The sequence below is a fragment of the Cupressus sempervirens genome, chromosome 3 (assembly GCF_028749045.1).
Source record: "Cupressus sempervirens isolate cs-2001-9-10 chromosome 3, ASM2874904v1, whole genome shotgun sequence".
NCBI lineage: Eukaryota > Viridiplantae > Streptophyta > Pinopsida > Cupressales > Cupressaceae > Cupressus > Cupressus sempervirens.
In genome coordinates, this window is record NC_143120.1 from 868,103,579 (window position 1) to 868,130,539 (window position 26,961).

At 34.3% G+C, this 26,961-nt stretch overlaps 1 protein-coding gene and 1 pseudogene across 1 annotated transcript; both read right to left on the minus strand.

Annotated features, from left to right (window-relative positions):
- Positions 1-1,588: 1,588 nt before the first annotated feature.
- LOC149569533 (ABC transporter F family member 4-like) lies at positions 1,589-23,170 on the minus strand (annotated as a pseudogene).
- A 537-nt stretch (positions 23,171-23,707) lies between these two features.
- Positions 23,708-24,397, minus strand: LOC149569534 (histone H4). The gene has a single exon (XM_089822211.1). It carries the CDS (start codon positions 24,309-24,311, stop codon positions 24,000-24,002), a length of 312 nt encoding a protein of 103 aa, XP_089678337.1. The 5' UTR covers positions 24,312-24,397; the 3' UTR covers positions 23,708-23,999.
- Positions 24,398-26,961: the final 2,564 nt, after the last annotated feature.

Consider the following 26,961-nt stretch of genomic DNA (forward strand, 5'->3'; position numbering starts at 1 on the left):
TGCAATTTTTTCATGTGGCTAGTGGCTCACAACTGTTGTCTTACCTAGGATAATCTTTGTAAACGTGGATTTCAGGGCCCCTCTTATTGTGTTTTCTATGGTAATGGAGAGGAGTATGTCTCCCATCTGTTCTTCCATTGCTCCTATTCTACTCAGATATGGCACCTTTGGTGGAGCGCTTGGGGTTGCTCTTGTCGGCATGCTTCCTCTTTGCCTGAGTTTTGGGCCCGCTTGGGTACTACTCCCTCCAAGTCTTCTTTTCTCCATGCTGCTTGGATTGCTGGCCCATCTTTAATGCTTTGGCATATCTGGTTGGAGAGGAATCGTCGCATATTCCAAGATGTTCGGCTTGGTGTTTTGCATCTTTGGTGGAAAATATTACATTCTCTTCAGGAAACTATTCTTGTGAAGTGTGAGCTTGATGGGGGTATGGATCCGGTTGATCTTGCTATCTGTAATCGCCTCAATTTTCATCTGCAGGATGGGGTTGCAGCTCATAGGTTTCCTTCTATGTCCAGGCAGCTTCACCATCAGAGGAAGGGTCGGGTTAACCGAGATGGGCACTGGACTCCTCCTCCCTGTGGAGTTCTGAAAATTAACACTAATAGTTCTTCCCGTGGGAATCCTGGTCGGGCTGGTATTGGCGGAGTGGCTCGTTGTAGTTCTGGGGATGTTAAATTTTTCTTCTCAGTTCATAAGGGTGATTATACTAACAATATCATGGAAGCTCAGGCTATTTTATATGCTGTGGAACAGTGTTTCTTGCGGGGATGGAGTAAGATTATCTGTGAGTCTGATTCCCAGGGGGTGGTGAAAATGCTTTCTTCGCAAGAGATTGAGGATGTTAGTTGGCAGCTGGCCACTGTTGTTAAGTAGATTCTTTTCTTCTCTTCCTCTTTTCAGTTCATTAGGTTCACGTATATTCCTCGTGAATGGAATAGAACTGCTGATTGTTTAGCCAAATGGGCATCTAGTCATGATCCGGGTTGGAATATTAGGGATAGGGGGCAATTGTCCTTTGAGATGGTGCAAGAATTTGATGATCTTGTTGCTCAGGATCGAGCTCCTTGTTGAGCTCTCCTTGTTGTATTCCTTTCTGTCTTAATAAATTTTTACCCCTCTTTTTGCAATATATGGTTGCAGTCTGCGCAGAATAATGTTAGAATGTGCAAACTCGGAACTCAGAACTAATGTAGAGTAACCTCTGAAATCCTTATCAAACAAATAGTCAAGAATCTAGCTAGCAGAAATGAGAGAGACAAGATTGCAAGACTCAATATGGCTCAACACAATATGCAGTTACCAAAAACAACAATGGCATGAACAAATAAAAGTTGGAGCGGATAAATATATAGAATAGAGGGAAAACAAAACCAACCGTTTCATTGGTTGGTTTTGTTTTATCTCTATTCTATACAATGATAATCAGATAAGCATGCCTACAGTCATTGACCGGAAGGATAGTTTAAATTCAAAGATGCAACTTCAAGCACCACCAAAGAAGCATAGAAGAAAAGGCATGATATATAAAACCAAAATTGTTGTAACACAATTGAACACTTAGTATCTATTTGAATGTGCGTTTGTATCACTCATCAACCTCTGCTTTGATCTCTATCTGAAGCTCTTCCTTGTATTCTTCAAAAGTTTCAGGAAATGTCCTTACTGTTCCATTTTCCACAACCCAGATTTGACTCTTTTCTTCATCTTCACAAACTCGAGATATAAGCCTAGAATCGTGACTTACCAGCACAACTCCACCAGTAAACTCTTCTAGTGCATCTCCCAATGCATCAATACTCTGCATGTCTAAGTGATTTGTGGGTTCATCCAGCAGAAGAATATGGGGCTTAGACATTGAAATTGAAGTAAAAACAACACGTGCCTTCTGACCTCCTAAAAGCTTCGTAATTGGTGTTTGATGATTATGTTTGGCAAGTCCAAATTTTCCAAGTTTTGCACGCACTACCTCGTGTTTGCTAATTCCCTCTTGATCTGGATCCAGCCTAAGAAATACTGCATAGGAGTTTCTTCCATAGTCAACAGGTCAACAAAATGTTGAGAATACCTACCAATCCTCAGCTTCTAACTCCTCCTTACCTCTCCTTCTGAAGGTTGCAAATCGCCAGCAAGGAGATTGAGTAAAGTAGACTTCCCTGCTCCATTGGGCCCTATAATTGTCACACGTGTTCCCATTTCAATACCCACGTCAACGTTACTAAGTCGAAAGTCCTCTCTCGCAGGATAGCTAAAACTAACTTCAATAAGTTGGAGAAGGGGTGGAGTGATTTCTGTAGGTTATGGAAAGTGAAACTCCACACTATAGTATGTCCATCTTCTTGGGGCCTCTACAGGTTGTTCATCATCATCTGCAGTCTTTCACTTCCCCTTGCTCTTTCCTGCTTCCTTGTTTGCAATGAATTTTGCACGGTCCTTGACTTTCTCTAGTTGAGTCCTACTTCCACTTCGCGTTGCAACTTTTCTTTGTTTCTCATGTATTTCATAATTCTTATTGGTTTCCTTTTGTCTATGCTCATATCCAGCCTCAAAAGCATCAAAATTGCCTCTGTAAAAATGAAGTTTCGCATCATGCAGATGAATGATATCACTACAGACTGAGTTCAAAAAGTCACGATCATGAGACACAACAACAAGTGTCTTCTTCCACCTACCCAAATATTATTCTAACCAGAGAACAACTCTAAGATCCAAATGGTTGGTAGGTTCATCAAGTAAAAGAAGGGTAGGCTGAACAAACAGAGCTCTTGCCAAGGAGATTCTCATACGCCAACCTCCACTAAAAGATCTAGTAGGATGGACCTGCATATCTTTTGTGAAACCTAAACCAGTTTTGGAAGGAAAAGCTTTAAGGTGTGAAGGCTTCAAGGTGTGAAAGAGAAGGAGAAAGTGAAGAGTGAGTTTTCCTGAGTCTGTGGATAGAGTGCTGAATGTGAGGCAGTTTACAGCAGGATTGTGATGGAGTTGTGAGTGTGTAGACAGAGCGTTGAATGTGAGGCAGTTTACACTTGGATCTTGGATAAAGTTGGAGAAGAGCTAGTAGCTGCGGTTTAGAAACAAGGAGGTTTCTTGGTGGCTTGTGAGCACAAGTTGAGATCTTGGAGGTTTCTACAAGAGTGTGGATCTAGACTAGCTTGGGTTTGGATTGGATCTTGAGAGATCTTGTAGAAATGTTATTGTAATTGCTAAGAATTTTCAAGTTTAATAAAATTTCTTGGGAAGCATTTTATCTCTCTTTGTCTTCATATTGTTGCATTCTTGATTTTGATTTGGTAAGGGTGGTGTGGCCCTTCGTCAGTGATATCAGAGCGTACCTTCATCAAGTGGTATCAGAGCAGGAGTTCTTGAGTGTATAAGCAGATCGTCGAAGTGTGAGGCAGTTTGTACCAGGACCTCAGTTGGGTGAAGTTTATCAGAGTGGAAGTTCTTAAGCGTGCAGACAGATTGCCGAAGTTGAGGCAACTTGCACCAGGACCTTGGGAGGATATGCAGATTGATTAATGGATGTGAAGATGGAAGATTGAACTTGTTGAGGCATGATCATAGAGAGCTTGTGGATTACAAATCCATTGTCCTAGACTTGTGATGTGGTTCCTGATTGTTCATGTGAGGTGGCAGGTTGTGATCTAACTTGCAAACAACTCAAGGTTGTCATAAGAAGCGTGGGAAGGATTTGTTGCAGAGGGTTTACGAAGATCTTGGAAGATGGATTCAAGAGGATTGGACCCTAAGATGATTGTGAAAATTCATGATATAGTGGAGAGGAGTTTTTCTAAGATGTTTGCTTAGTTGGATGCTAGATTGGCTGATCAAGCTAAGAAGGTCAAGGTGGAAGAAGTTGGTTTTGCTGATCAGTTTGTGGAGCCTGATGCAGAACCTACAGAGAAACTAGAGGTTGTTGCTGAAGATATTCCTAACCTTGTTGATGTTGAGACAAAGGTTGGTTTTCATAATCAATTGGTTGAGTTTGACATAGAGACTGCAGAGCATTTGGTCGTGGATGATTTAGTTGATGTTGGTGATGGCTTGTATGTTGCAAAGCACTTGGTCGTGGATGATCCGATTGTTGTTGGAGGTGAGTTATGTATTGCAGAGCATCTTGTTGTGAGCAATGAGATTGTTGGTTTGGCATGTATTGATGGAGATCTACATGTTGGTGTTGATATGGAGTTTGTTGTTGCTGATGCGTGGTTTGTTGCTACGAGTATGAATTCACTAGTTGCTGATGTGGATGAGGGTTTTTTGATGAAGCATTATGTTCAATTTTTTCTTAGGAATGAGCATGTTGATTGGATGGTTGAGATGCTGGTGTTTGACATATGGATGCAGATGTGGAAGATTTGCACGTTAGTTTTCTTGTCCCCGTTAAGGTGGAAACCTTTGGTGAATATGAAGATGGTTGTAGACCTTTCTTTTTGGCATCAAAGTGTGGGACACAATTTTCTATCTACCGGGGGAGTTTGATGCAGGAGCATCTTGCAATAGAAAATTTATTTTTATTAAAAAAAAATCTGGAGGAGAGAGAAAGTGACGAAAATTAGAGGAGAAATAATAAAAAAAATTAAAAAGGGGAAAAAGGAGAAAATAAAGGAAAAGGAGATTTCTATTTTCGAGATGCATAGGTGGCATAATAGAAAAAATAAAAAATAAATGGTTGTCATTCCATTTATCGAGGTGTGTGGGAAGAATTCTAGAAAGTTATGAATATTGTAGAAAGTTGTGGATATTGTAGAAGGTTATGGAAGTTGTAGAAGGTTGTGGATATTGTGTAGGAGGAATTCTAGAAGGTTGTGGATAAATCATGCATTGAGTAGTAAGTGCTTATTGAAGCAAGGCATATGAGCATTTCTAATCAAGCTTAAGAAGTGGAAGCTTGAGAAGGAGAAGCTCAAGAAGGAGAAGCTATGGAAGGTGAAAGGTTTGGAAGGACAAGCTTCAAGATGTGAAGGCTTCAAGGTGTGAAAGAGAAGGAGGAAGTGAAGAGTGAGTTTTCCTGAGTCTGTGGACAGAGTGTTGAATGTGAGGCAGTTTACAGTAGGATTGTGATGGAGTTGTGAGTGTGTAGACAGAGCGCTGAATGTGAGGCAGTTTACACTTGGATCTTGGATAAAGTTGGAGAAGAGCTAGTAGCTACGGTTTAGAAACAAGGAGGTTGCTTGGTGGCTTGCAAGCACAAGTTGAGATCTTGGAGGTTTCTACAAGAGTGTGGATCTGGACTAGCTTGGGTTTGGATTGGATCTTGAGAGATCTTGTAGAAATGTTATTGTAATTGCTAAGAATTTTCAAGTTTAATAAAAAAATTTAGGAAGCATTTTATCTCTCTTTGTCTTCATATTGTTGCATTCTTGGTTGTGATTTGGTAAGGGTGGTGTGGCCCTTCGTCAGTGGTATCAGAGCGTACCTTCATCAAATACCTATAGAAGTAAGAATTGGTATCATACATGTATGTTTCATTGATGTGGATCTCCCCTTGGATTCCAGGCATCTATTATAGAATCAAAATATTTTTGAACAATCTTGATTTGATCATCATGATTTCTCCAATTAAGGTTGTCTACATTAGGTGCTACCTCTAACCATATGAATCCATGCACATGTGGTGATCCTCTGTGTTGTCATTCATATCTTGACCAAAAATCTATTACTTTCATTCCCTTTTGTAGTATTTCCTTAAGAAACATTGTATATCTTAAATACATATAATATGCAACAATATGTGGGCAGTCAATGATATATTTTCATCGCCATTTTTGTGCTTCATGTGGATTAGATGGTTATGTTCCTGGCATTAATGCATGTAAGTAGGGCCAATACATATCTGTTGCACTCAATGTAAAGAACAATGTTGGCATTCCAATTTGATACAAGAGATCACTTAATTCAACTTGACATTTGCCCAATAAGACCTTTTACCCCTTAGAGTTATACCAAAACACATCAAGCGATCGGCTAGATGTGAGTGAGGGACATTTTCTATATGTTTTGGTAACTCATTGATTGTGATTGGCATATCTTGCAAGCTCTTTTTGACAAATAGTGCTGATGAATTTTGTGCACAATGTCGCATGATCATATTTATCATATAATACCTAAATCATGGGTGTCGTCCAAAGCGATGATCTTTATATCGAAGTAAATGCTTAACAAACTCATGAAGATGGACTCTCCTCAATCTTGGTTCAATCCAATTGCATCATCCATCTGGAAATAGTGTTGGAAAAGCCATATCAAGTAATCCTTCTGTGACATACTCATTCACTGGAGATGTTCCAATCCTAGCCAATCAATTAGTGATCCAGGATCTACATTTGGGTTATTTCCATGCATGAATTAGTTCCATCTCTCTTCATGCATTTGGTAGTTTAAAAGTCATTGATGTAATATGATTCATAATATTTCCTTGATACGTCTCCATTATTGGACCCGCAAATACATATTCATTTGCATCTTAATCAAATTCCATAAGTTGAGTTTAGCTGATCAAAGATGTTATGATCTAAATCGGATGTAAGCTCACTAAGTGTATTTTCATCAATTTGAGCATCCCTATAGAACTTATCATATTTTATTTTAAATTGAAATGTTCTTTATACCCTCTCTTTATTGACTGTAAAATTATAACTTGTTCCATGTTTATCCTTCTTGTGAACAACGATAATAGGTAAATCTTTTATTCAATATGGTAAGATTTTGACTATTTGTCTTACTTCTTGTGGAAAACTTATGGTACTATGTCCTTCATATTTAAATTAACCTCCAGTTGCATGTGTAATTTGAAGAATGGGGTTGATACATGCTATCAACATTTCTTCTATTTGTGTAAGATTAGAAAGTTTTAATGGTTGTGGACCAAGATCCATGTTGTTTGATGCTAAAAATTGATGTTCATTCTTTTCTTGTCGACATTGATAAGAAATAGGACCATCAAGGACTTGTATAACCTTCATTGGAAGATAACTTTCTTGACAAATGTAGCACATACTCGGCATAGCATAGCATACTCAACATAGAAAGTTTATCTAGTCCATTTGAAAACATTATTTGCAAGCCCTCAAGTCAATCCCATTATTTTCAATATTATTGATTTTCCCCTCATCTATTCTATTATGTGTTCTTTTCAATTGTCTTTCTCTTCTTATTTGAGATGTCAACTCCTCTTGTAAATTATAATTACCTGAATCAACATTCATAAGATCTTCTACTCTATCAATTGGTATTTGTAGAACACGATCTATTGTCATAGAATTCATCCCATCAGAACTAAACCCACCATTTTCATGAGATTGAGCTTCTCCTGGATTAGATTCACGTTTACATAGTTGTATTTGTTGTATTTCTCTTTCATTCAACTTGTCTAGGTTCATAGCTCTTTTTGTTTGTCTTCTCACTATATTTTGATTATCCCGAGATGTTTGTGTACAATGTGCTCTCATCTCATCTGCATGTTGTCTCATTTCTTCTTCAATCTCTTCCATTGTCATAGTTGCCCTATGCTTGACATGTCTTTCTCTATCAAGTTGGTTTTGATTATCTCTTTCTTCTTCTCTTTCTACATTAATCATTTTTTCATGTCGTTGTCTCATATAGTTTCATGCATATTCTCTGTGTTGTATTTGTTGCTCGTCATTTCTAGGACTTGTAGCTTTCTCTCTTTGAGCATTATTCCTTTTTTCACATCGTTGTCCCATATAATTCCAAGCATATTCTTCTTTAATATTGTCTTTGTTGCTCTTCATTCTCTAAATTTAGTCTTGGACAACACATTCTAGAAAATGTGAATTTGATAACTTTAGAAGTAATAGGATTTAAATTAGTAATCTTTGACAAACAAAAAAAAACATAAAATATATTAAACTATATATTATTTTAAATAGTTAATAAAATTAATATCATCCAAATGTTTTTACTTATAAATACATTGCACTATATATTTATTTAAATTAAATATTTAAGTATTTTGTTGTATATTCTATTGTTTAATTATCAACGGAAATATAAAACATGAAATGAAAAGATATCTACGTTAGATTTTAGATTTGGAAAAAGATATCTAAGTTAAACCCAAAAGTTCTTTTAAAAGTTGAATATATGTAAATATTGAATACATGTTGAATATCAATATTTAATCTTTGATCCAATTTCAAATTTGAAATCATTTTAATTACAACATCACATCATTAAAAGTATCAACTTCCCAATTTCCAAATAAACTCTTATCCATCTCCACTATTTTAAAATATATATTTAACACTCATTTATTTAATTCAACTAATCAAATTTAACTTTTAGCTAAATCTAAACTTAATTATATTGGTAAGCTTATAATCCTTATTACATATCTAAACTAACAAAGAAAAATTCTTTATATTGTTTTCATAAAAATATTTATGACTTATAATTATTTTATTTCAAGAATGAATTTGTGAGCATCTCATATTAATATTAAATCATTTCATTTCAAGATTTATAAAATATATAACAGTACCATCAATTATTAACTTTTAATAAATTTCATCAATATATTTAAATTTATGCATATTGGACATATTGGAATAGATGTATTAAATTTACAAAAAAATAATTTAAAAAAAATTAATGAAAAGTAAATATATAATATTAACTCCTCCCATAAATATTAATCTTTAGTTTAGCCAACAGGATATTTGTGGGAGGAGTTCCTATTTTTAAACTATATTTTTTAATATTTCTCACGTTTAATGAGTAGTGATTTACTAGAATCCATCTCTCATGATAATAAATAGAACACTTAGCAATCATTGGATCTAGGTGATGCTCACAGAGGTGAAGCACCAGGACTTACCTTAGTTTAGTTTTTAGTTTTTATAATTATTTCAGTTAATATATTTTACTCCACTGTACACATGTTATTTTTTTCGTATTATTTTCTTATCAATTTTTTAGGGAATTTTTTTAGATGATAACTTCTTCTTTTTTTGCTCAATAAACGGCCAATGCCTTTTGGATTATTTTATTAATAAAGTATTTTTACATTCCTCCATTCAAGTGGGCACTAGTAGGAAAAAATAGGGAAGAAAACCTCTAGTCTTGCCCGAGACATACGTCTTATTATATACATAAATAAGGGGACATACCCCCGAGTAAGTACATATTTGATCCATAGTATGGATGTCAATACAAAAAAGTTTATATTGTAGTTTTTACAAGAATAAAGTATCTTTCATTTTGAGTTGTCATTAGCATCCTAGTATTCTTTTGTTTGCAAGGCTTGTGAATTAGTTCAAAGTTTGTGAAGTAGCTTCACCAGTAATTTGGCCTGCAACCACAACCAAAGTACCAAACCAACAACAGAACTAGAGAGAGAGTTAACATTAGTAGGTTTAGTGCATAGTAGTAAGTAGAGATAGATGATCAATGGTTAAAATATTAAACACTTCCACTGGATACATTTTTAATTAAATACAAAGCTCACAGAAGCTAGAATTAAAATGATATATATAATCTAAACCAGGAGCTATCCAAGCCAAAAAAGGTAAAGATATAAAAGTACAATTTGAGAGTTTCAAAGGAGATTGAGAGTCCACCAGTAAAGTAATCTAATAAATTGTCAAAGTGGTTTGTTGTATATATAGGGCCCGATAAGTCAGATGATACAAAGAGAAAACCAAAAGCTAGAAAAACTTTCCAAGATGAGATCCTACCAGAGCCTACCAAATAGGGCTTGCTTCATTTCAATGCAAGGTGTCAATTACTATCACGGGAGAAGGAATATAGTTGTATCCAACTAATAATACACGTTTAGAACGGGTGCGGGTTAAAGTATACATCGAAAAAAGGGCATGATGGCAGGTGATTAACAAGGTACTTAACCTTTAAATCATATCTATAGTCTCCTTTTTTAAAGGCATCCCGAAGTGATGTTAAGTGAAACAGGGGATAGTTAAGGGGATATATTGCAAGGGATATTTTTGTTGAGGTGTTTAGATATTTAATTTGTTACGAGTAGAGAGCTATTTAATTAATATCAATGCATAAGTAATGTGTTATTGATATAGTCTATTGTTATTTTAACGATCATCAGAGGCATACATCAAGAGGCAGGGGAATAGATATGATATTAAAAAGAAGTTAATTTTCTTAAGTCTAGATGGAGAATGTTTAAGCATGATGAAAGTTGTATATTTATATACACATAACTATTTATATATGAATCTAAACATATATATGTATCCATATGTGATATAGTTATATAGTTTACAGTCCTGTAGGGTTGTGTCAAACTTAATGTTAGTGACCACAAGGGCAATAGGGGATTATAAGCATGGATTGGAGTAAGATAAAGTTTCAGAGTAAGGTAGTTTTGAGGAGAATTTGTGAGTCCAGGTCTAATTAAGTGTTCAGTTTCCACGGTTGTGAGAAGGTAATTTTTCCCATCAGCACCTTCATTGGTGAGTTTATCAGCTTCTATGTTTCCCTCTCTATATATGTGCTTATTATCAGTTCTTCAAATTTTTCAAGTTTAATCGTAATATTTTTAAGTTTGGAGTTCATAATCTAGTTAGGTGTACTTATGTTTCTTAAAGCATTTAAGATTATTTGAGAGTCACCTTCTATGATTAATTTTTTGATATTCAGTTTGTTATAGAATATAAGGCCTTCCTTTACTACTTCAAGTTCAGTCAAGTTATTTGTTATTGTTTCCAGATTTTTAGCTCTTTTGAGGATCCATTCTCTAGTGTGTTTTCTTAAAATGAAGCCAATTCCAACAATCCCTGGATTTCCACGAGATGCTCCATCAAAGTTGAGTTTTATCCAACCTTGTGGAGGAGGCTCCCAATGACATTGTCTCCTTACTGAATTGTCTTTTTTGTTAATGTACAGGGGTGGGTTAATTAGGTGAGGCCACCTTTTTTTTGATATTAGCATCCCATTCTGATTATGAGCCTTCTTCTTTATTCTTGTTTCTAAGGTAGTTATTCATGACTTATGTTATGCTAGTTTTTATTTTATTCATTAGTTAGTTGGTGCTTAGTTCGCTACTATTGAAGATTCTTTGATTTCTTTCTTTCCATATATCCCAGGAGAGAATGGCGGGGGAGATGTTCCAGATTTTGTCATAAACTTTTCTTTCTCTATCATGGGACCATCCTAAGAGATGTTCAGTCCAATTTCTTGGGAGGGGAAATGTCCAGTTAAGTTTTTGTTTCAGCTAGTTCCAGCAATCTTGGGTGTATTGGCAGCAATATAATAGGTGTTTCGTTGTTTCCAAGTCTTTCTTACAAAGTATACATCTTGATGGGCCTTCAAAGCCCATTTTCTTGATTCTGTCAGCTGTAAGAATTCTATCTTGCATTGCTGCCCATAAGAAGATTCCATCTTTTGGAAGGCCAGTTGGGTCCCAATAGAGGTTTGTAGGGATATTTTCTTCTTCCCATCTTTGTGAATCCAAGATTAGTTTATATCCTTCCTTGAATTTATATTCATCGTCATTTGAGGCAACCTAGATTAGTTTGTCTTCTTTGTTATGAAGATAAATTGGGTGGCTTTTGAGAATGCCTTCTAATTTGGTTTGTTCTTCATGAGGAAGACCAAGGTTGTCTAAAGATTTCCAAGTTCACGGATTCTCATTGTTCAATGGATTGTGTGTTATATAGTATGCCACTTTAGATCCCCAATTTGAGGATAAAGTGTCTTTGAATTGGTTGGAGAAGTTGTAAGAGTCCAATCGTGGGAGTCATTCCTGGAGTCCTCCCAAAAGAGGGCTTTATCTCCCTTACCTATGTCTCATGTTACATATTTGGAAATTAGAGATCTACAACTAGATATAAAGTTCCAATTTGCAGATCCTTTAGGGGGTTCTTTGGTTCTGAGAATGGATGTGTAGGGTTCAGGGTTAAGATTTTTATTGGAAAGAATTTTGGCCCATTTGCCATCTCTTTCTTGAATCATTCTCCAAATTTGTTTGGCTCCTAGGGCTTCATTCTGCCATTCCAAGTTTTTTATACCTAAAACTCCTTTAGATTTAGGTCTGCATATTTTTTCCCATCGGATTAAGGTTGTTTTTTTTTCCCTTTTGTCCCCTTCTAGAAGAAGTCTCTAAGTTAAGGTTCTATTTTTTTATTAATATGTTTTGGCATTTGGAAGCATAATAATTGGTATGTGGGTAGAGTTGTGAGAACAGCTTTAATTTTTATAGTTCTTCTAGCTTTTGTGAGCCATTTTCCATGCCAAGCTTCAGTCTGTTTGTCAATTCTTTCTAAAATGTTTTGCCAGCCTTGGTTTTGTCTTGCCTTTTTGTCCAAGAAGGTTCCTAAGTTTTTGCATGGGAATATTCCTTTCTTGTATCCTAGGAAACTACAAATGTAGTCTTCTTCTTCATTGGGGGTATAGAGGAAAAAGATTTCTGACTTTTCCATTTTGACCATTTGTCCTGATGCTTTGGTGTATTTATCGATAATGGTTTTGTAGTTATGGGCTGCATTTCTAGAGTTGAGCCTAGCTAAGATAGTATCATCTGTGAATTGTTGATGTGTTGTGTTTTCAATTACATGTATTCCTTGTATTTTGGATTAGTTTTGTGCATGTTTAATAGATCTACCAAGGGTTTCAGCCATGATGATAAAAAGAAATGGGGATATGGAGATCCCCTTGTCGTATCCCCTTGAGGTGCTAAAGAAACCTTCAAGGGTACCGTTAACAAGCATAGATAGTTTCAGTTTTGAGATACATTGATAAACTAAGTTGATCCATTGGTGTGAAAAACCAAAGGCTTCCAAAGTTTTATACATGAATCACCAGTCTACTTTATCATAAGCTTTTTGTATGTCTAACTTTAAGAACATACAAGCGTCTTTATTTTTTAGAGCTGAATGGATTGTTTCTTGTATTATGGAGATCCCATCTAGTATAGATCTTCTTGGAACAAATCTTGTTTGTTCTTCAGAGATCAATCTAGGAAGGAGGACTTTGAGACAAGTGGCTAGAGCTTTGGAGAGTATTTTGTAAATAGTATTGTAAAGAGTTATTGGTCTATAATTTTCGGGCAATCAGCATTACTTTTTTTAGGAATTAGTGTGAGGAAGGTATGATTAATTTCTTTAAGGATGGTTCCACCATTCCTGGTAGCTTCAATTGTAGCCCATAATTCTTCTCCTATGATATCCCAACATTTTTTATTAAAAAATGCTTGAAATCCATCAGGTCCTGGGGATTTATCCAGATTAATACTAAATAGGGCTAGCTTGATTTCCGATATGGTGAAAGGTTTGTTTAGAATCTTGTTATCTTCATTTGTTACTATTTTTGGATTGACTTTAAGCATTTCCTTTCGCACTTCTAAATTTGATGTTTTATAATTATTAAGGATTTTTTCAAAGTAGTTGACAATTTATGTTGCTATTTTATTGGGATCTATTGTTGTAGTTCCATCTTTGATTTTAATATTAGAGATGTTTCTCAAATTTTTGTTTTGGATCGTGCTATTGTGGAAGAAATTGGTATTTCTATCACCCTCTTGGATCCATTTTTCGCAAGATTTTTGTCTCCAAAAGACTTCTTCTTTAGCTAAGATGTCTTCTTGTTGTGCCATGAGTTCCTTTTCTTTTAGATATTTGTCATTATTCATTCCATTTTTAATAACTTCTTTATTGAGGTTTTTTAGTTCTTCTTCTAGATCTAGTTTTGTTTTGAATATATTTTTGAACTAAGTCTTATTCCAATATATAATTTTATTTTCCAGTCTTTTCATTTTAGTAATAAAACAAAACATTTTAGATCCTTGAGCTTGTTCTTCATTCCACCAATTTTTAATGTTTTCCATAAAATTCTTATCTAAGAACCACATTTTTTCACATTTAAATGAATTTCTAATAGGCTTTATAGGTTCAGTAATATTTAGAGTAATAGGAAAGTGATCTGAACCTGTTATTGGAAGGATTTCTACCTAGATTTCCATGTCGAGATGCTAAGATCTCCTTTGAAAAGAAATTTGTCTAATCTCTCTACTATGTAATTGAAGTCTTTTCTTCTGTTAGTCCATGTGAATATTCCATTTTTAGTGGGAATGTTAATAAGTATATTGTTTTCTACCCAATTTATAAATTCTTTAGTAGATGCAAAAATGTTTTGTGTTCCTCCATATTTTTCTTCACTGGCCATGATTGTATTGAAGTCTCCACCTATGAAGATTATTTGATCCTACTGATTATTGATGAAGAGGTTGATTTCTTTCCAAACTGCTATTTTTCCTTGAGTATGGGTGGGGCCATAAATGTTGATCAAAACAAAGTCTAAATTGTTTTTAATGCTTGTTATTTTACATCCCATCCAGTTAACATTTTTACTAATCAAACTTACAGAGATTATTTTTCTAAGCATGAAGATTAGAAAGAGAAGGTTAGAAACCCCAAAATCTAAAGATAGCAGCAAAAGAAGAGAGCTCATCTTTCATACCAAAAATATTGTCGACTGTTTTAGAGTCCAGGAGTACCCGTAAAGGGTTTGAAACACAAATAGGGGAAACTTCACGAGGACGGGAAGGCTCAGATTGACCAGCTCGAGCACCATGAAGACCCGCCTCAAATGTAGCTACACCGGCATAAGAGGCAGATCTACCCCCAGAAGGCATAGTAGAAGCCGACCCAGAGAACAACTACCTGCAACCAGCGTAGAGAGGCATGAAGCTCCCAAGAAAAAGAGAAAACCCAAAAACCAGCAACAGCAAAAACCTTGATATTCCTCCCAATGTCCAGATAATCCAGACCTTGGGCACAGTTAAATTTGTCCAGGCGCAGAGACCAAATCGAAGCCAGGGGATGAAGCCGAAGCCAAGCAAAGGCTGGATCGAAGCCAGGGGCCGAAGCTAAAGCCAGGTGTAGAGGCCAGATCGAAGCCAAGGGCCGAAGTTGAAGCCAAGCACAGAGGTTGGATCGAAGCTAGGGGCTGAAACTGAAGCCGAAGCCAGGCTCTAGGAGCCAGGTGGGAAAAAATTCAAAAAATTGCAGAGCGAAATGTTATATCTTTTCTTTATTAATTGTTACCCAATGGGCCAGAAATATTTTAAATTTTTCACATATTTTACCTCATTTCATATCTTATACATGTGAATGCAATACACCTCCTTAGCTATGACAATGGAGTAGTCTATACAATTATTCGAAGAGAATGGAGAATATATGAAAAGAGTCATGTGTTTAAGGTAGATAAAAATTATGGTAAAAAAGACAGAGTCATAATTACTGCTATTGCAATTGTGATGGCCACAAATTCTTCAATGAATCACAACTTAGCATTCATGCTTGTCAAATACCAAACATGACCTATGTTACTAGATTGAAAGTTCCCAAGGTATTAGTTAATTTGGTTGAAATAAAAATATATTACTTTAAGAACTCACCTAATTTTACTAATAGTTCAAACTAACCTTAATTTGTAGGAATTAATCATTCTCTAATATTTGAGTTGATTCTTTAGTAGTCATGATGCCATGGAAAACATCATAGTCTCGTTAATATGCACATTGAATTTCTCTAGGACATTATAATCTATGAAATATGGAGTACAAATAAAAAGAGGATAGTAACAAAGGGGGGAATTGACAAAATACACAAGCCTACATGTGAAAAGATGAAATGTGAAGATAGTTTATGTGCAATTAAATGTTTGGCATTGATATCCTTTTGGTATCTAGCTAGTTAATAATTTTAATCCTCATTCGCAATTGCATTCATTATCCTACATCATCTTTAGAAAAGATCATAAAGTGTCCATCTAATTAAAATGTTGAGCTACTAAATAATTTATCCAAAATTGCTACAAATTCATTTTAGTGAACTACGATCCTCTAGTTCTTTTAAAGAAATCTATGATAATTTGTTAAAGGTGAATAATTTTATATATGCATAGAAGATGTATTAATCTAATGAACAATATATTATGCATGAAATATATTTGTTCTTTTTAAAAAAATAAAACTCATATGATTTCATTCCAAGTTCCAATTTATTTCTATAATTTTTTCTTTAAAATTTTGGTGGTATGATTGTAAGGGAGATGCAACAATTATTTTTAATTTTATTTATTCTATTTTTTTATAGATTTGAGAGCATTATTTAACCATAATATTTATGAAAGATCTTAAAATAATATAATTTATGGCATGTTGATCTAGTTTTCAATGGATTTGATCCTTAAATAAGAATAGACAGTAAGACATTTAAAGGGATTATTTTGTAGTTTGTATGTACCTAGAGTATATCTCAATATTTTGTATACTAAAAAATCTGAACAAACAAGCAAACTAGTAGTATAAATATTAATATAAAAATATAGATTTATAATAGATGATAACATAAATATTTAGTAATCCTTACATAACATGAACATTTACTTTATTATTTAAAAAAGGAACTTCACAAAAGTATTGTGAATATTTTACAATGTTCTTGTGGATTAACAAATCACAAACACATTTAGAAATGAACATGCTACAATTGGATACACAAAATCAAGGTCAAATATGCACTTTAAATTTAATCTTAAGAAGTTTCAAGGAATTTATAAATTAAAAGATTCAAACAAACTCACATGAACAAACTATCAAAATATTATACCCAAAACTAGAACTTGAAACTTGAGGGCTTCTTATGAATACATTCTTCCTTGTACAGATTATATAAACACTTTGTCTTATTATTTCCAAGTGCCCTTTAAAAATGATAACTTTCACTTTAAGTATCCCCCAATAAATTTCTACCAACTTGAAGGAGGCATGTAAATTAGCATTAAACTTAGAACTCATTTTACTGTGTTTTTCTACAATAGTTTGGAAAAGCTGCAATGCACTTACTCAAAAATTATGTTCTATTGAAGTTCACAATAAAATGACCCTATTCCAATTCAATTGTACTAGAGGACACCTTATCCTTCTCTCCAATGCACTTTCTCCAATCTAATGCAACCTCTACACAACACTCTTGCTGGCTATTGATGTTCACACATTCATATCTTACACCTAACATCTTAGTACAAAAATAGAATTTCAAATGTCTATTTTTTTATTCAATTGCCTCTCATGTGGGCTGCCTATATTTTCATGTGTTCATAAGATTTCTTTGTGAGACTTCTATAGATCATTTATCGTGCAACACATTAGATTTCTATTGTGAGGTGGTAATTTTTTTTTAGTTCAAGCTCAAATACTATTTGACAATATCATATATAAGAGATCTATTCAAAGATAATATAACTACACAGCACAAATAGATAAATATGACCACTAATCTATTTGTGAAGAAGATATACTATCATAAACCAAAATTTTTGAAGTATTTTTGTGTTTCTTGTAAACTAAATACAAAATCAAATAGTGTGGAAGTATTTTTATGTTTCTTGTAAACTAAATACAAAATCAAATGGTGTGGGAACATGTGAGGATAACTTTGAATAAGACCAATAACTTCTCCAATTCTTCAAAAATAAGACTATTTCAAACAAAAAGTTAGGCTCATCTCCACACAAAAGATAACTACAGAGTTTATTCAAGACTATTTCAAACACAAAAGATAAGATAACTGCAAAGTTTATTCAAGACTATTTCAAACAAAAAGTTAGGCTCATCTCCATACAAAAGATAACTGCAGAGTTTATTAAAATTTAATTTCTCAAGGTCAAAAAAAATCATTCCTAACTTCAATAGAGCATTTTTTTTATGAATAGTCTTTTTGCCATCTAGAAGGACTAGTTGTCCATGCCTTTTACAATAGGAATAGTTTAATTGTGTTTTTCTACAATAGTTGTCACTTAAACTTGGTTTGTAGCTGGTGAAGTTAGTTGCAAGATACCACTTCAAGTCTTTCCACCAAGGTTGAATAGACTGAATACCCACCTTGTGAATTAAGTGATCTGGAATTGTAGAAAGCAACAGATCAAAAGTTTGTCAATCTGAACGGGCAAGACGAAACTAGATTTGCATATCTTCCCAAGATCTGAGACTCATAGAGACTCTGAAAAGAGGTTCTTAGGTGTCTTGATGCCACATTTAAAAAAAACATAGAGCACTAACACCTTGAGTCTTGGCTAGAGGAACACCCTAGATGGCAAACATTGGAGACCACCAAATGTTATGTTGATTCAAAGAGAGCCCATCATAAAACCCATCACCAAACTAGCAAAGCCAAAGTTTGACATCTTCCCAAGCTTTTCATATGCTCTTGACAACAAAAGAGCCCTGTATGTGCATAGTTTTGTGCATGATGAGAAGGGTTTGAAACCCAATCCCTTTCCATGCAGGCCTATTAATAGGAAATACAATGTCGAACCAAAACTTTCCAAGCTTCATCTCCAGTAATGGCATGTATAATCCATGTGGCACAAAGTGTGAGGCCTTGCTTCTATGTGGAAAGAAGGCCAAGGCCTCTAGACTCTTTGGGGAGACAACAAAAATCCCAAGCCACTTTGTGAAAGCCATGATGGTCAGAACCAGAAGTCTAAAGAAAGTCACGGAGTAATCGCTCTAATTTCATATGAGGCTTTGGAAGGAGCCCAACAGGAAGAATAATAAACATGCATAACCGCCAGGACCTTTGAACAAATTTGAAATTTCCCCGCAAGAGAAAGGGGTTTAGTAAGCAAATAGTCAAGCTTCTTTTTAATTTTAACAAGCACAGTGTTCCACAAATCTACTGGTGAAGCTTGAAAGGCAAAGGGAATGCCCAGAAAACAAAAGATCTCCCTGTGAGTGACCCATTTCCATTCAAACTGGTTAAGCCATGGCGGAGCTAGAAGAAAAGATTGCCTATAGCAGAGCGTTTTGTGTCATTGAATAGCAAAACCAAAGGCTTGACAAAAGATGTCTAGGCATTGCAAAGCATTAGTGATGTTCTCCTCATCCTCCAATAGAGCATAATTTTAAGTGAATGCTAAATCACAACACAAAGACAAAACAAAATAGATGATAAATAATATTGCATATTATGATAAATTGTATTGATTTCAATAAAAAAATAAAAATGCAAATTCAAATGTTGCAAAATTCTTCTAATATTTGACAATGGTATATTTCATAACTCCAAAAATCTACTTTTGCAGTTGCAGGATGTCCATACCCTGTTTTGAAGCTCCCATTTCCGTGTGGATTCGAAAGATATGGGGAATGTTGTGGAGTTTGGGTTTACGTCTACCATTCAAATTTGGTTGAGATTTTCTTAAAAAGTTGTAAAAAATGCATTTTGTGTTGCCATATTTCTTTGAGGTGTCTGCTCAAATAGTTTGTGTACTATCTATGCTCCTACATTTTCTTACATGTCTACTAGAGCATTTCCCACTGCAATCTTCGATATTAATCTTCTTTTGTCATGCTTTGATGGATGTCTGTATGTTGTTCCAAATGCCCAATTTATGAGTCGCATCATCAACATGGCAAGTCTTTCGCCGTAGCAAAAAACTACTTATGTAAAGCAAGAAAGGCCCTGAAAATACCTCTTTATTTTATATTTGATGGATACCCTTGCTCTGTTCCAAAGCTCCCATTTTCACACGAGATAGGAAGATACTAACAATGGTTGCTGAGTTTGGGTCTACACATCCCATCTATATTTGGCTGAAAGTTTATAAAGCCTTGGAAACAAATCAAACTAATAAATATCCTACAATTAGGACTTTCACAAGAACACATTTTGTAGGGGCATTTTGTTAAAAGGTTCACATGCATCATGTATACTTCCACATTTTACTCATCCTGCAACCATTCATTCCATAAGATGGCATCTCTTTCATCCATTACATCAAATAGCTTTTTTGCATAATGCTTTACCTTGTGTTCCTTTACTTCTCTAGTCCTCCTTGCTCCTTCAATTATGTCATGACCCATCTTGCGACTTTCATTGTTTTTGCCTAGATGGCAATTATGTGGCAACCTTGTTGTTTTCGTTTTGGTCAAACCTTGTTATAAACTAATTATTTAGTATGATTTAATGGATAATTAATGGTATTGGAAAATTTTGGTTACATCATTTATAATGGTTTATGTTATGATAAATTTCATTTAAAACATTAATGTAGTGACTTATATTACATGATGATATTGTATGGTGGATATTGATGCATATGTTATTACATTTATGTTATGATGACGAATCAGTTATCAAATTTATGGATACTGACTTTTGTTTTGGTTGCGAGTGTTTGAATGATTTTCTGGGTGTCGAGACAAGGGTGTGGCTGAGATAGGGAATGTTAGCCTTCTGAAAGGGGATGGATGGATTATCTTGTGTAGCTCACACACACATCACTGATTAAATATATGTTAAATTCATAAATTGTGATATGTATGTTGTGTTATTCTCATAATTTGAAATCACCTTTAAATTTTGATTTTTTTTCAAAGATGTGATCAAAGTAACGTGAGGATGTTAATCAATTTACTTATTAAAGTCTACCATCATGTTTGGAAAATGTGGTCATTAATTGGGCACAATATGGAAAGAGTTTTGGTTATGTTTTTAACCATTTTTGTGTAATAAGTTAGAGATGGGCGGGGAAGTAAAGAGGGGCATCAGAGGTCAGTTATGAATTGGGGGGAAAATAAACTAGGAGCAGATTATGCTTTTGGGGGATATCAGCGGCTGGAGAGCAGCCGGATTTAAACGATTGGAGCAAGTTCTCTCGTCTTTTGAATACTCAAAATCTAGTTGTTTTGATGTATGGAAGCTCGAATTAAGTAGTTGATGTTTTAATACTTTTATCTTCATTTTGCATGCGGTCTCAGCAAATTTTCTAACAAAATGGTCAAAGCTTGGGTAAAGTAGACTTGTGAGCCATAACAGGTAGCTATGCGACAGTTTTGTTTGCACTCAGTGAAGCATTCTAATGCTATTGCTTGTTTGGTGCCGCTAGAATCACATCAAAAACTCGTAATTCGAAACCCCCAACTAGTAAGAAATAAATATTACATATTTGAAATTCTGTAGATAGTCTGTCCAAAGCCCAAATAGTTAACTGGAGTATTAGTTTAAGAAATTGTTCTTCACCCAAAACAATCTAGCGGTGTGCTTGAACGCAGGTAGGTGGAAACATTTGTACCGTTAAAACCATAACCTGGGCGTCATAACAATTATTGTTGCACGAGATTAGTAGGGGGAGTTTTTCAAAAAACTATTATAATATGTTGATTGCGTTTAGAAATCTGTTGACACCAGAATTCGAAACCCAAAACGATTGTGACCACTCTTTCTCTTAACGGTTGATCTCCGCTTTGTAACTGACAGGTAGCAGGAGTACATTTTTCCATGCGTTATTGTTTGAGGTATTCAACGGCCATCTACTCTTGCTACATCTTCAATGCGCATCCTTGCTGCAATATTGAGAATGTTTGTTTTGTTTATTTTGGCTTATAACTCAAAAACTTTGTGATTCGAAACCCAACATTTCCAAATAAGAGAATTCTTTTTACAGAATTGTCACTCAACAATAGATGGATTGTGGAATTATAGACGTCTTTGGACAATCACATGGGGGTCATCAGTGGTAATTCTTCTTGTTGTGATTAATCAAACCTAATAGTAAGATTAAAGTGATGTCTAGTACTTAAAACTATGTCACTTGATTTAACATCAAACTCTACCAGTGGCATTTATCTGTGTATCAAAGAAAGGGTATGAATTAATCATAACTAGATGCTCACATCTGTTGATTGAAGACCCAGATCTGTGTTGATTCTCTCTGAATCAATTATAAGTTCTTGAAATATCAAATGACCCTGCATACAATAACTTGTTTCGCATAGAAAACTAATGTTGTAGGAACTCTTCTCACATATGTTGTTTGTGATTTTTCGTTCTGAATACAAGATTATTTTTGTTCATATATTAAATGGTGAATGGCTGAGTATCGTAATGTTTTTCCTAACTGTTACTACCTTATAAATTCAATGCTGATCAAGTTATAACGATCTTTGAAAAACATAAAAGGTAAGATGTATATGCTGTTGAGTTTTTGTCATCATCTTTAGGGGCAAATTAAATTGGTTATTGTATAAATCCATCCCATTGCTTTTTAACAAATACTTGTATTGGTTATAATTCATTTAATTGATAATTTTATTGAATATGAAAATTTGAATAAAATGTTATTTGATAAACCACTATTTTGAAAACTAGAGACAAAATGTCTTCATTTGCTGAATATAGTTCAGAGTTAGAATTTGCTTATTGTTGTACATGAATGAGGGAATTATGAGATTAAGTTCCTTATAGATGGGTGTAATGAGTTATAAAGGAGGGCAAGGAATGGATGCATTACATTTTGCTTCTCTCAACCTGTCAGACACTATTAGGCAAAGTTCAATATATTTATCCTAGTGGAGCACTAGTAAATATGTTACAAATTTTCTTATCATTACATGAGTAGAGATGTAGTGTTCTTTGGTTTTTCCTTGAACATTCTGTGATTAGAATGTTAAGCATATAATTTACATATAATATATTTCATAACTACACCAAATCTATCCAATCCATCTTGTTCCAAGAAGTTAGGCTTCTCATGCTAAGGTTAAAATCTTTTATTTTCATGTCAAAAAAAATTCTGCTGGAATAATCACTTTGTTGGCACAGGAACAACACCTAAACCACACTCTCATCTCAATTGATGTAATAATTCTTTCATCAAAATTAGTGACTTTATTTTATGCTGAGTTATACTTTGAGTTTACAACTTGTTAACCTTATTTAATTATTTTGCATATACTAAATGCTTCACCTTTTCTAATTTCAGCATCTAGTGACGATGTGTTATTTTTCCACACTTCAAGCATTTTATGTAATTTGTCAATAATGCTGTAGGGTTGGTCCTTACAGAACCTGTGAATCTGTGAATCCCCTTACTTCATTGTGAATACTTTCCAACTTTCAGGAGTTCGAAATCCAATCTCCAATTTGTTCTTGGGAGCAGATGTTGTTAAAAACCTGTCAAAGGTGAAGTGATTAGGCTGCACAACATATCCTTGCATTCTCTGAAAAAACATCAATGCCTCCTTCAATATATCTTACCTTTCAAAATCGCTTATTTCTCAGATTTCTCACCACTTACCAGAAAGTCTCAACGGGATTTTCCAGAATATAAAAACAGCTCTGAATAAGTGTGGGGATCCTCCTTCGGCCGCCTCCCACTCGAAGAACATTTGTTAAGAACAAAATTCAAATTGTGATGATGGTTCTTGCAAGCGGTTTAACTTCCATTTCATTTAAAATGTTTTGTAAAGATTTCTGATGTGGCACTTTTTTATTAATGATTTCTTCTATATTATTCAAAAGGTATCATTAAACTTCATCATGTTAAATTCTTCTAATTGTTTTGACCAACAAAAAAAATTCGTTATACTATATTTGTAAGCTGCACTTGTATAACTTCAAATTTACAAACCCTTGCTCTGAACCTGTGCTGAGTTATTTTCTCATTAAGCTACACTAGAATGATTGCTAAATTTTTGAAAAACGCCAGTTCTAATTTCAATTGGCTATATTTGAAAGTAACATTATAAAGCTTTATCAAAGCTTCCGAGCAATATTTCAAAAACTCACCTTCAACTACATCTAAATTATTTCTGAATAGTATTTATACGTAGACCAGGCGCTAATATCAATTCTTAGTTCCACACAATAATGATGCTTTAATCTTGTTTAAACACCTTATTTTTAAGATCAGCAAGAAGTCACAGTTACCAGAAAATGTTTCACATTCTATTACTCTGGCATTTTAACAGTCGTACAATTCAACTTAAATTATCTAATGATTCAAATTACCCGATATAAAATTCAAAGAGACTACATTAATTTCATATCATGAAAGCACCTATCGAAGAACATACTCCCAAAGTACAACGCAAAAATAGCCAGCCTTTGGCTAAACCTGTCCACAACGCAAACAGAAAGCATTCAACAAGCAAACCCTTCAGGGAGAGTGGTGTTAAGAAACACCAGTAAGAAAGAGAAAGGTAAAAAGCTGTACATTTAGCCGCCGAACCCGTAAAGAGTTCTGCCCTGTCTTTTCAGGGCATAGACGACATCCATGGCTGTAACAGTCTTACGACGAGCATGCTCAGTGTATGTAACAGCATCTCTGATCACATTCTCCAAGAAGATCTTCAAAACGCCCCTGGTTTCTTCATAGATGAGGCCGCTGATGCGCTTAACGCCTCCTCTTCTTGCGAGACGCCTGATTGCAGGCTTTGTAATGCCCTGAATGTTATCGCGAAGAACCTTCCTGTGCCTCTTTGCTCCTCCTTTGCCGAGACCTTTACCGCCCTTTCCTCTCCCAGACATTTTTCTCCAATCGACTGTTAGCCTACTGAAACCCTAAAAAAGGAAATGCTTTCAAACGCCCTGCTTTGATTTGTATTAATCATTGGCCTACGTTGTCTGTTTTATAGGAGACGCTTCACATTGCCCAGCCATATCTGGCCGTTGGATGGGCCTGAGTCGGTGATCCGGAGCAAATGCCAAGATGGAATTGCGACCGTTGGATGTGCTCTTTCGATTGCTGATTGGTTCTAGTTCAAACTTTGTGGATCCATGGAAGTGGGACGCGCATAGTAGTTTGCGTTTGTTTCGGGCTTCAATAATGTTGAGACCTCCTTTAAACCTTATGTGAATGTTTAGAATTCGATGGTCATTTTCTAGAATTCGATGGTGTCACTCATTATTACTATTAATTTTGTTTTGTTTTGTTTTAGATCAGAATTTAATTTAGTGAGTGTTGCATTGAAGCAAAGTTACTTTCAAATACCTAAGGAACTATTAGGTTTTAGGATCGATGCATATGTAATAGCACTATCATGTATTTTTTAAAGGTGGTAATCTCTTTTATCCTATGTTCTGAATAAACCAAAAAGAGACAGGAACATGTGTTTGTTCATATATATATATTGAAGAGTTCTATTTTATTTTATATTTAGAATAAATCTATATATATATACATATATATATATCAACGCCTTCTTAGTTAGGGAGGATAAACACAAGATTGTCTCAATGTAAAAATTAGGAATGACAAATTTTAAGAATATCTTTGATCAAAAGATATCCACCATTTTATATATCATCTCATGATATCAAGAGTAATGGCCTCCTAAACATCAAGTCACATGATATTCACCAAGTACTCTGAGTAATAATGTACTGAGCATTGACTCACATGATATTCACCAAGTACTCTGAGTAATGGCCTCTTGAACATCAAGTTGCATAACACTCACCGAGTACTAAAAAATGTTCATAAGGTATGTGCACGCATATCCACATTGATACTTACCATAAGAACAGTTATTGTTTGTTTAAGGCACTTAATCCACCATGCAAGTTAAAATATATTATGATATGTTTCAGACATCATAAAATGTCTATCACAATAGAAGATTAAGTTACTGAAAGATCGTCATCTTTCAAGAAATTCTACAAATACAAGTGGTAGTCACTTGGAAGTCATCATCATGATGTACACAAGGGGTAGGCCCATTAAAACCATGCAGTAACACACATGGATTTTCAAACTCCCTCTAAATATCAATTATCTGAGCCTCTCATCTAATGTTGCCCTAGACTCCTCCTAAAATAGATCTTATAGTACACAATAAAATAAAGAATAAGAGAGAGACTACAATGAATAGATAAATGTAATACTCAAGGAAAATACATATCTACACATCAACATCTTGATGCAATATTTTATACTTCTTGGTTCATCCTCTTGATGCTAATGTCAATATTCCATCTGAAACTCAATTTCTTGTTTATACATACTCTTTGAATTCTTGCATTTATCCATTATTTGCCCTTTGAATACTCATTAATTAATTAACGAGATTAACATTGAATTTTTAAATTTTTTCAAAGGTAATCGGCCAAAGCCTATATTATTTATTATTCATTTATTATTAATGTTGAGATTAACTATTATTATATGTTAATCTCAAGTAGAATTGAACCAAAGACCTCCCCAATGAGAGGCTCATAATTTACAAATACATTGTAAGCTCTTACCCAGGATCAACGTTGAATATTGACTCTATAAAGATTTATTTATATTTTTAGTTTTTACTTAATTATAATGTATATGACTATAATCATAGGGTTCCTTATACATTCTTAGGGTATGTGTTGTTTGTTCCCATATTGGCAATGTGTAGATATAATGCTTTAATGACATATCCGTTGGTCAAATTAAGGGGTGTGTCCTTAGTACTCAACATGCTAGTGCCGTGTATGTTGGATTCCATTATGTATAGTTGGTTGATATTTTAGGCTATGCATAAATGGTCAAATGAATGAAATATCACCTATAATATTGGTTCTAACCTTTATGGTCCTTAATTTTATTGTTGGGGGTATTTTTTAATAGATATGCTTCATATATTTATTTATTTATTTATTTATTTATTTATTTATTTATTTATTTATTTATTTATTTATTTATTTATTTATTTTTAAATTTTTTTTTAAAAAATTTAAATTTTTTTATTTTTATTTTTATTTTTTTTTATTTTTTTCACTATAGATAGTATATCACGACACGTATGCAAGCTTTAGCCTTATTCTTCTCCCTACGCTTCTAATGCAATACTTGACAGGTGTACCTCCAAAGGAGATGACCAAGCCCCCAATAAATACAACATAGTGGAATATAACAAGATACAATTGCAAATAACACACTTATAAACAAGAGATATTCATATACAATATTGATTACTAATTGATAAGATAGCTCACATACAAAATGATAAGCAAATGTCAAGTTGTAAGGCCTTCTTGGTTAGGGTCAATTACATTTCAGATTATAGACCAAGTTTGTTATTCCAAGCTTCCTTCAAGTATCTATTTGCTCACTAATTAATGATGATCCTACTAAGACTGTAGGACACTTAGACATATATACCATCAATGTGCATAGGTTGGCTCTTAGTTCACAATCTCCAAT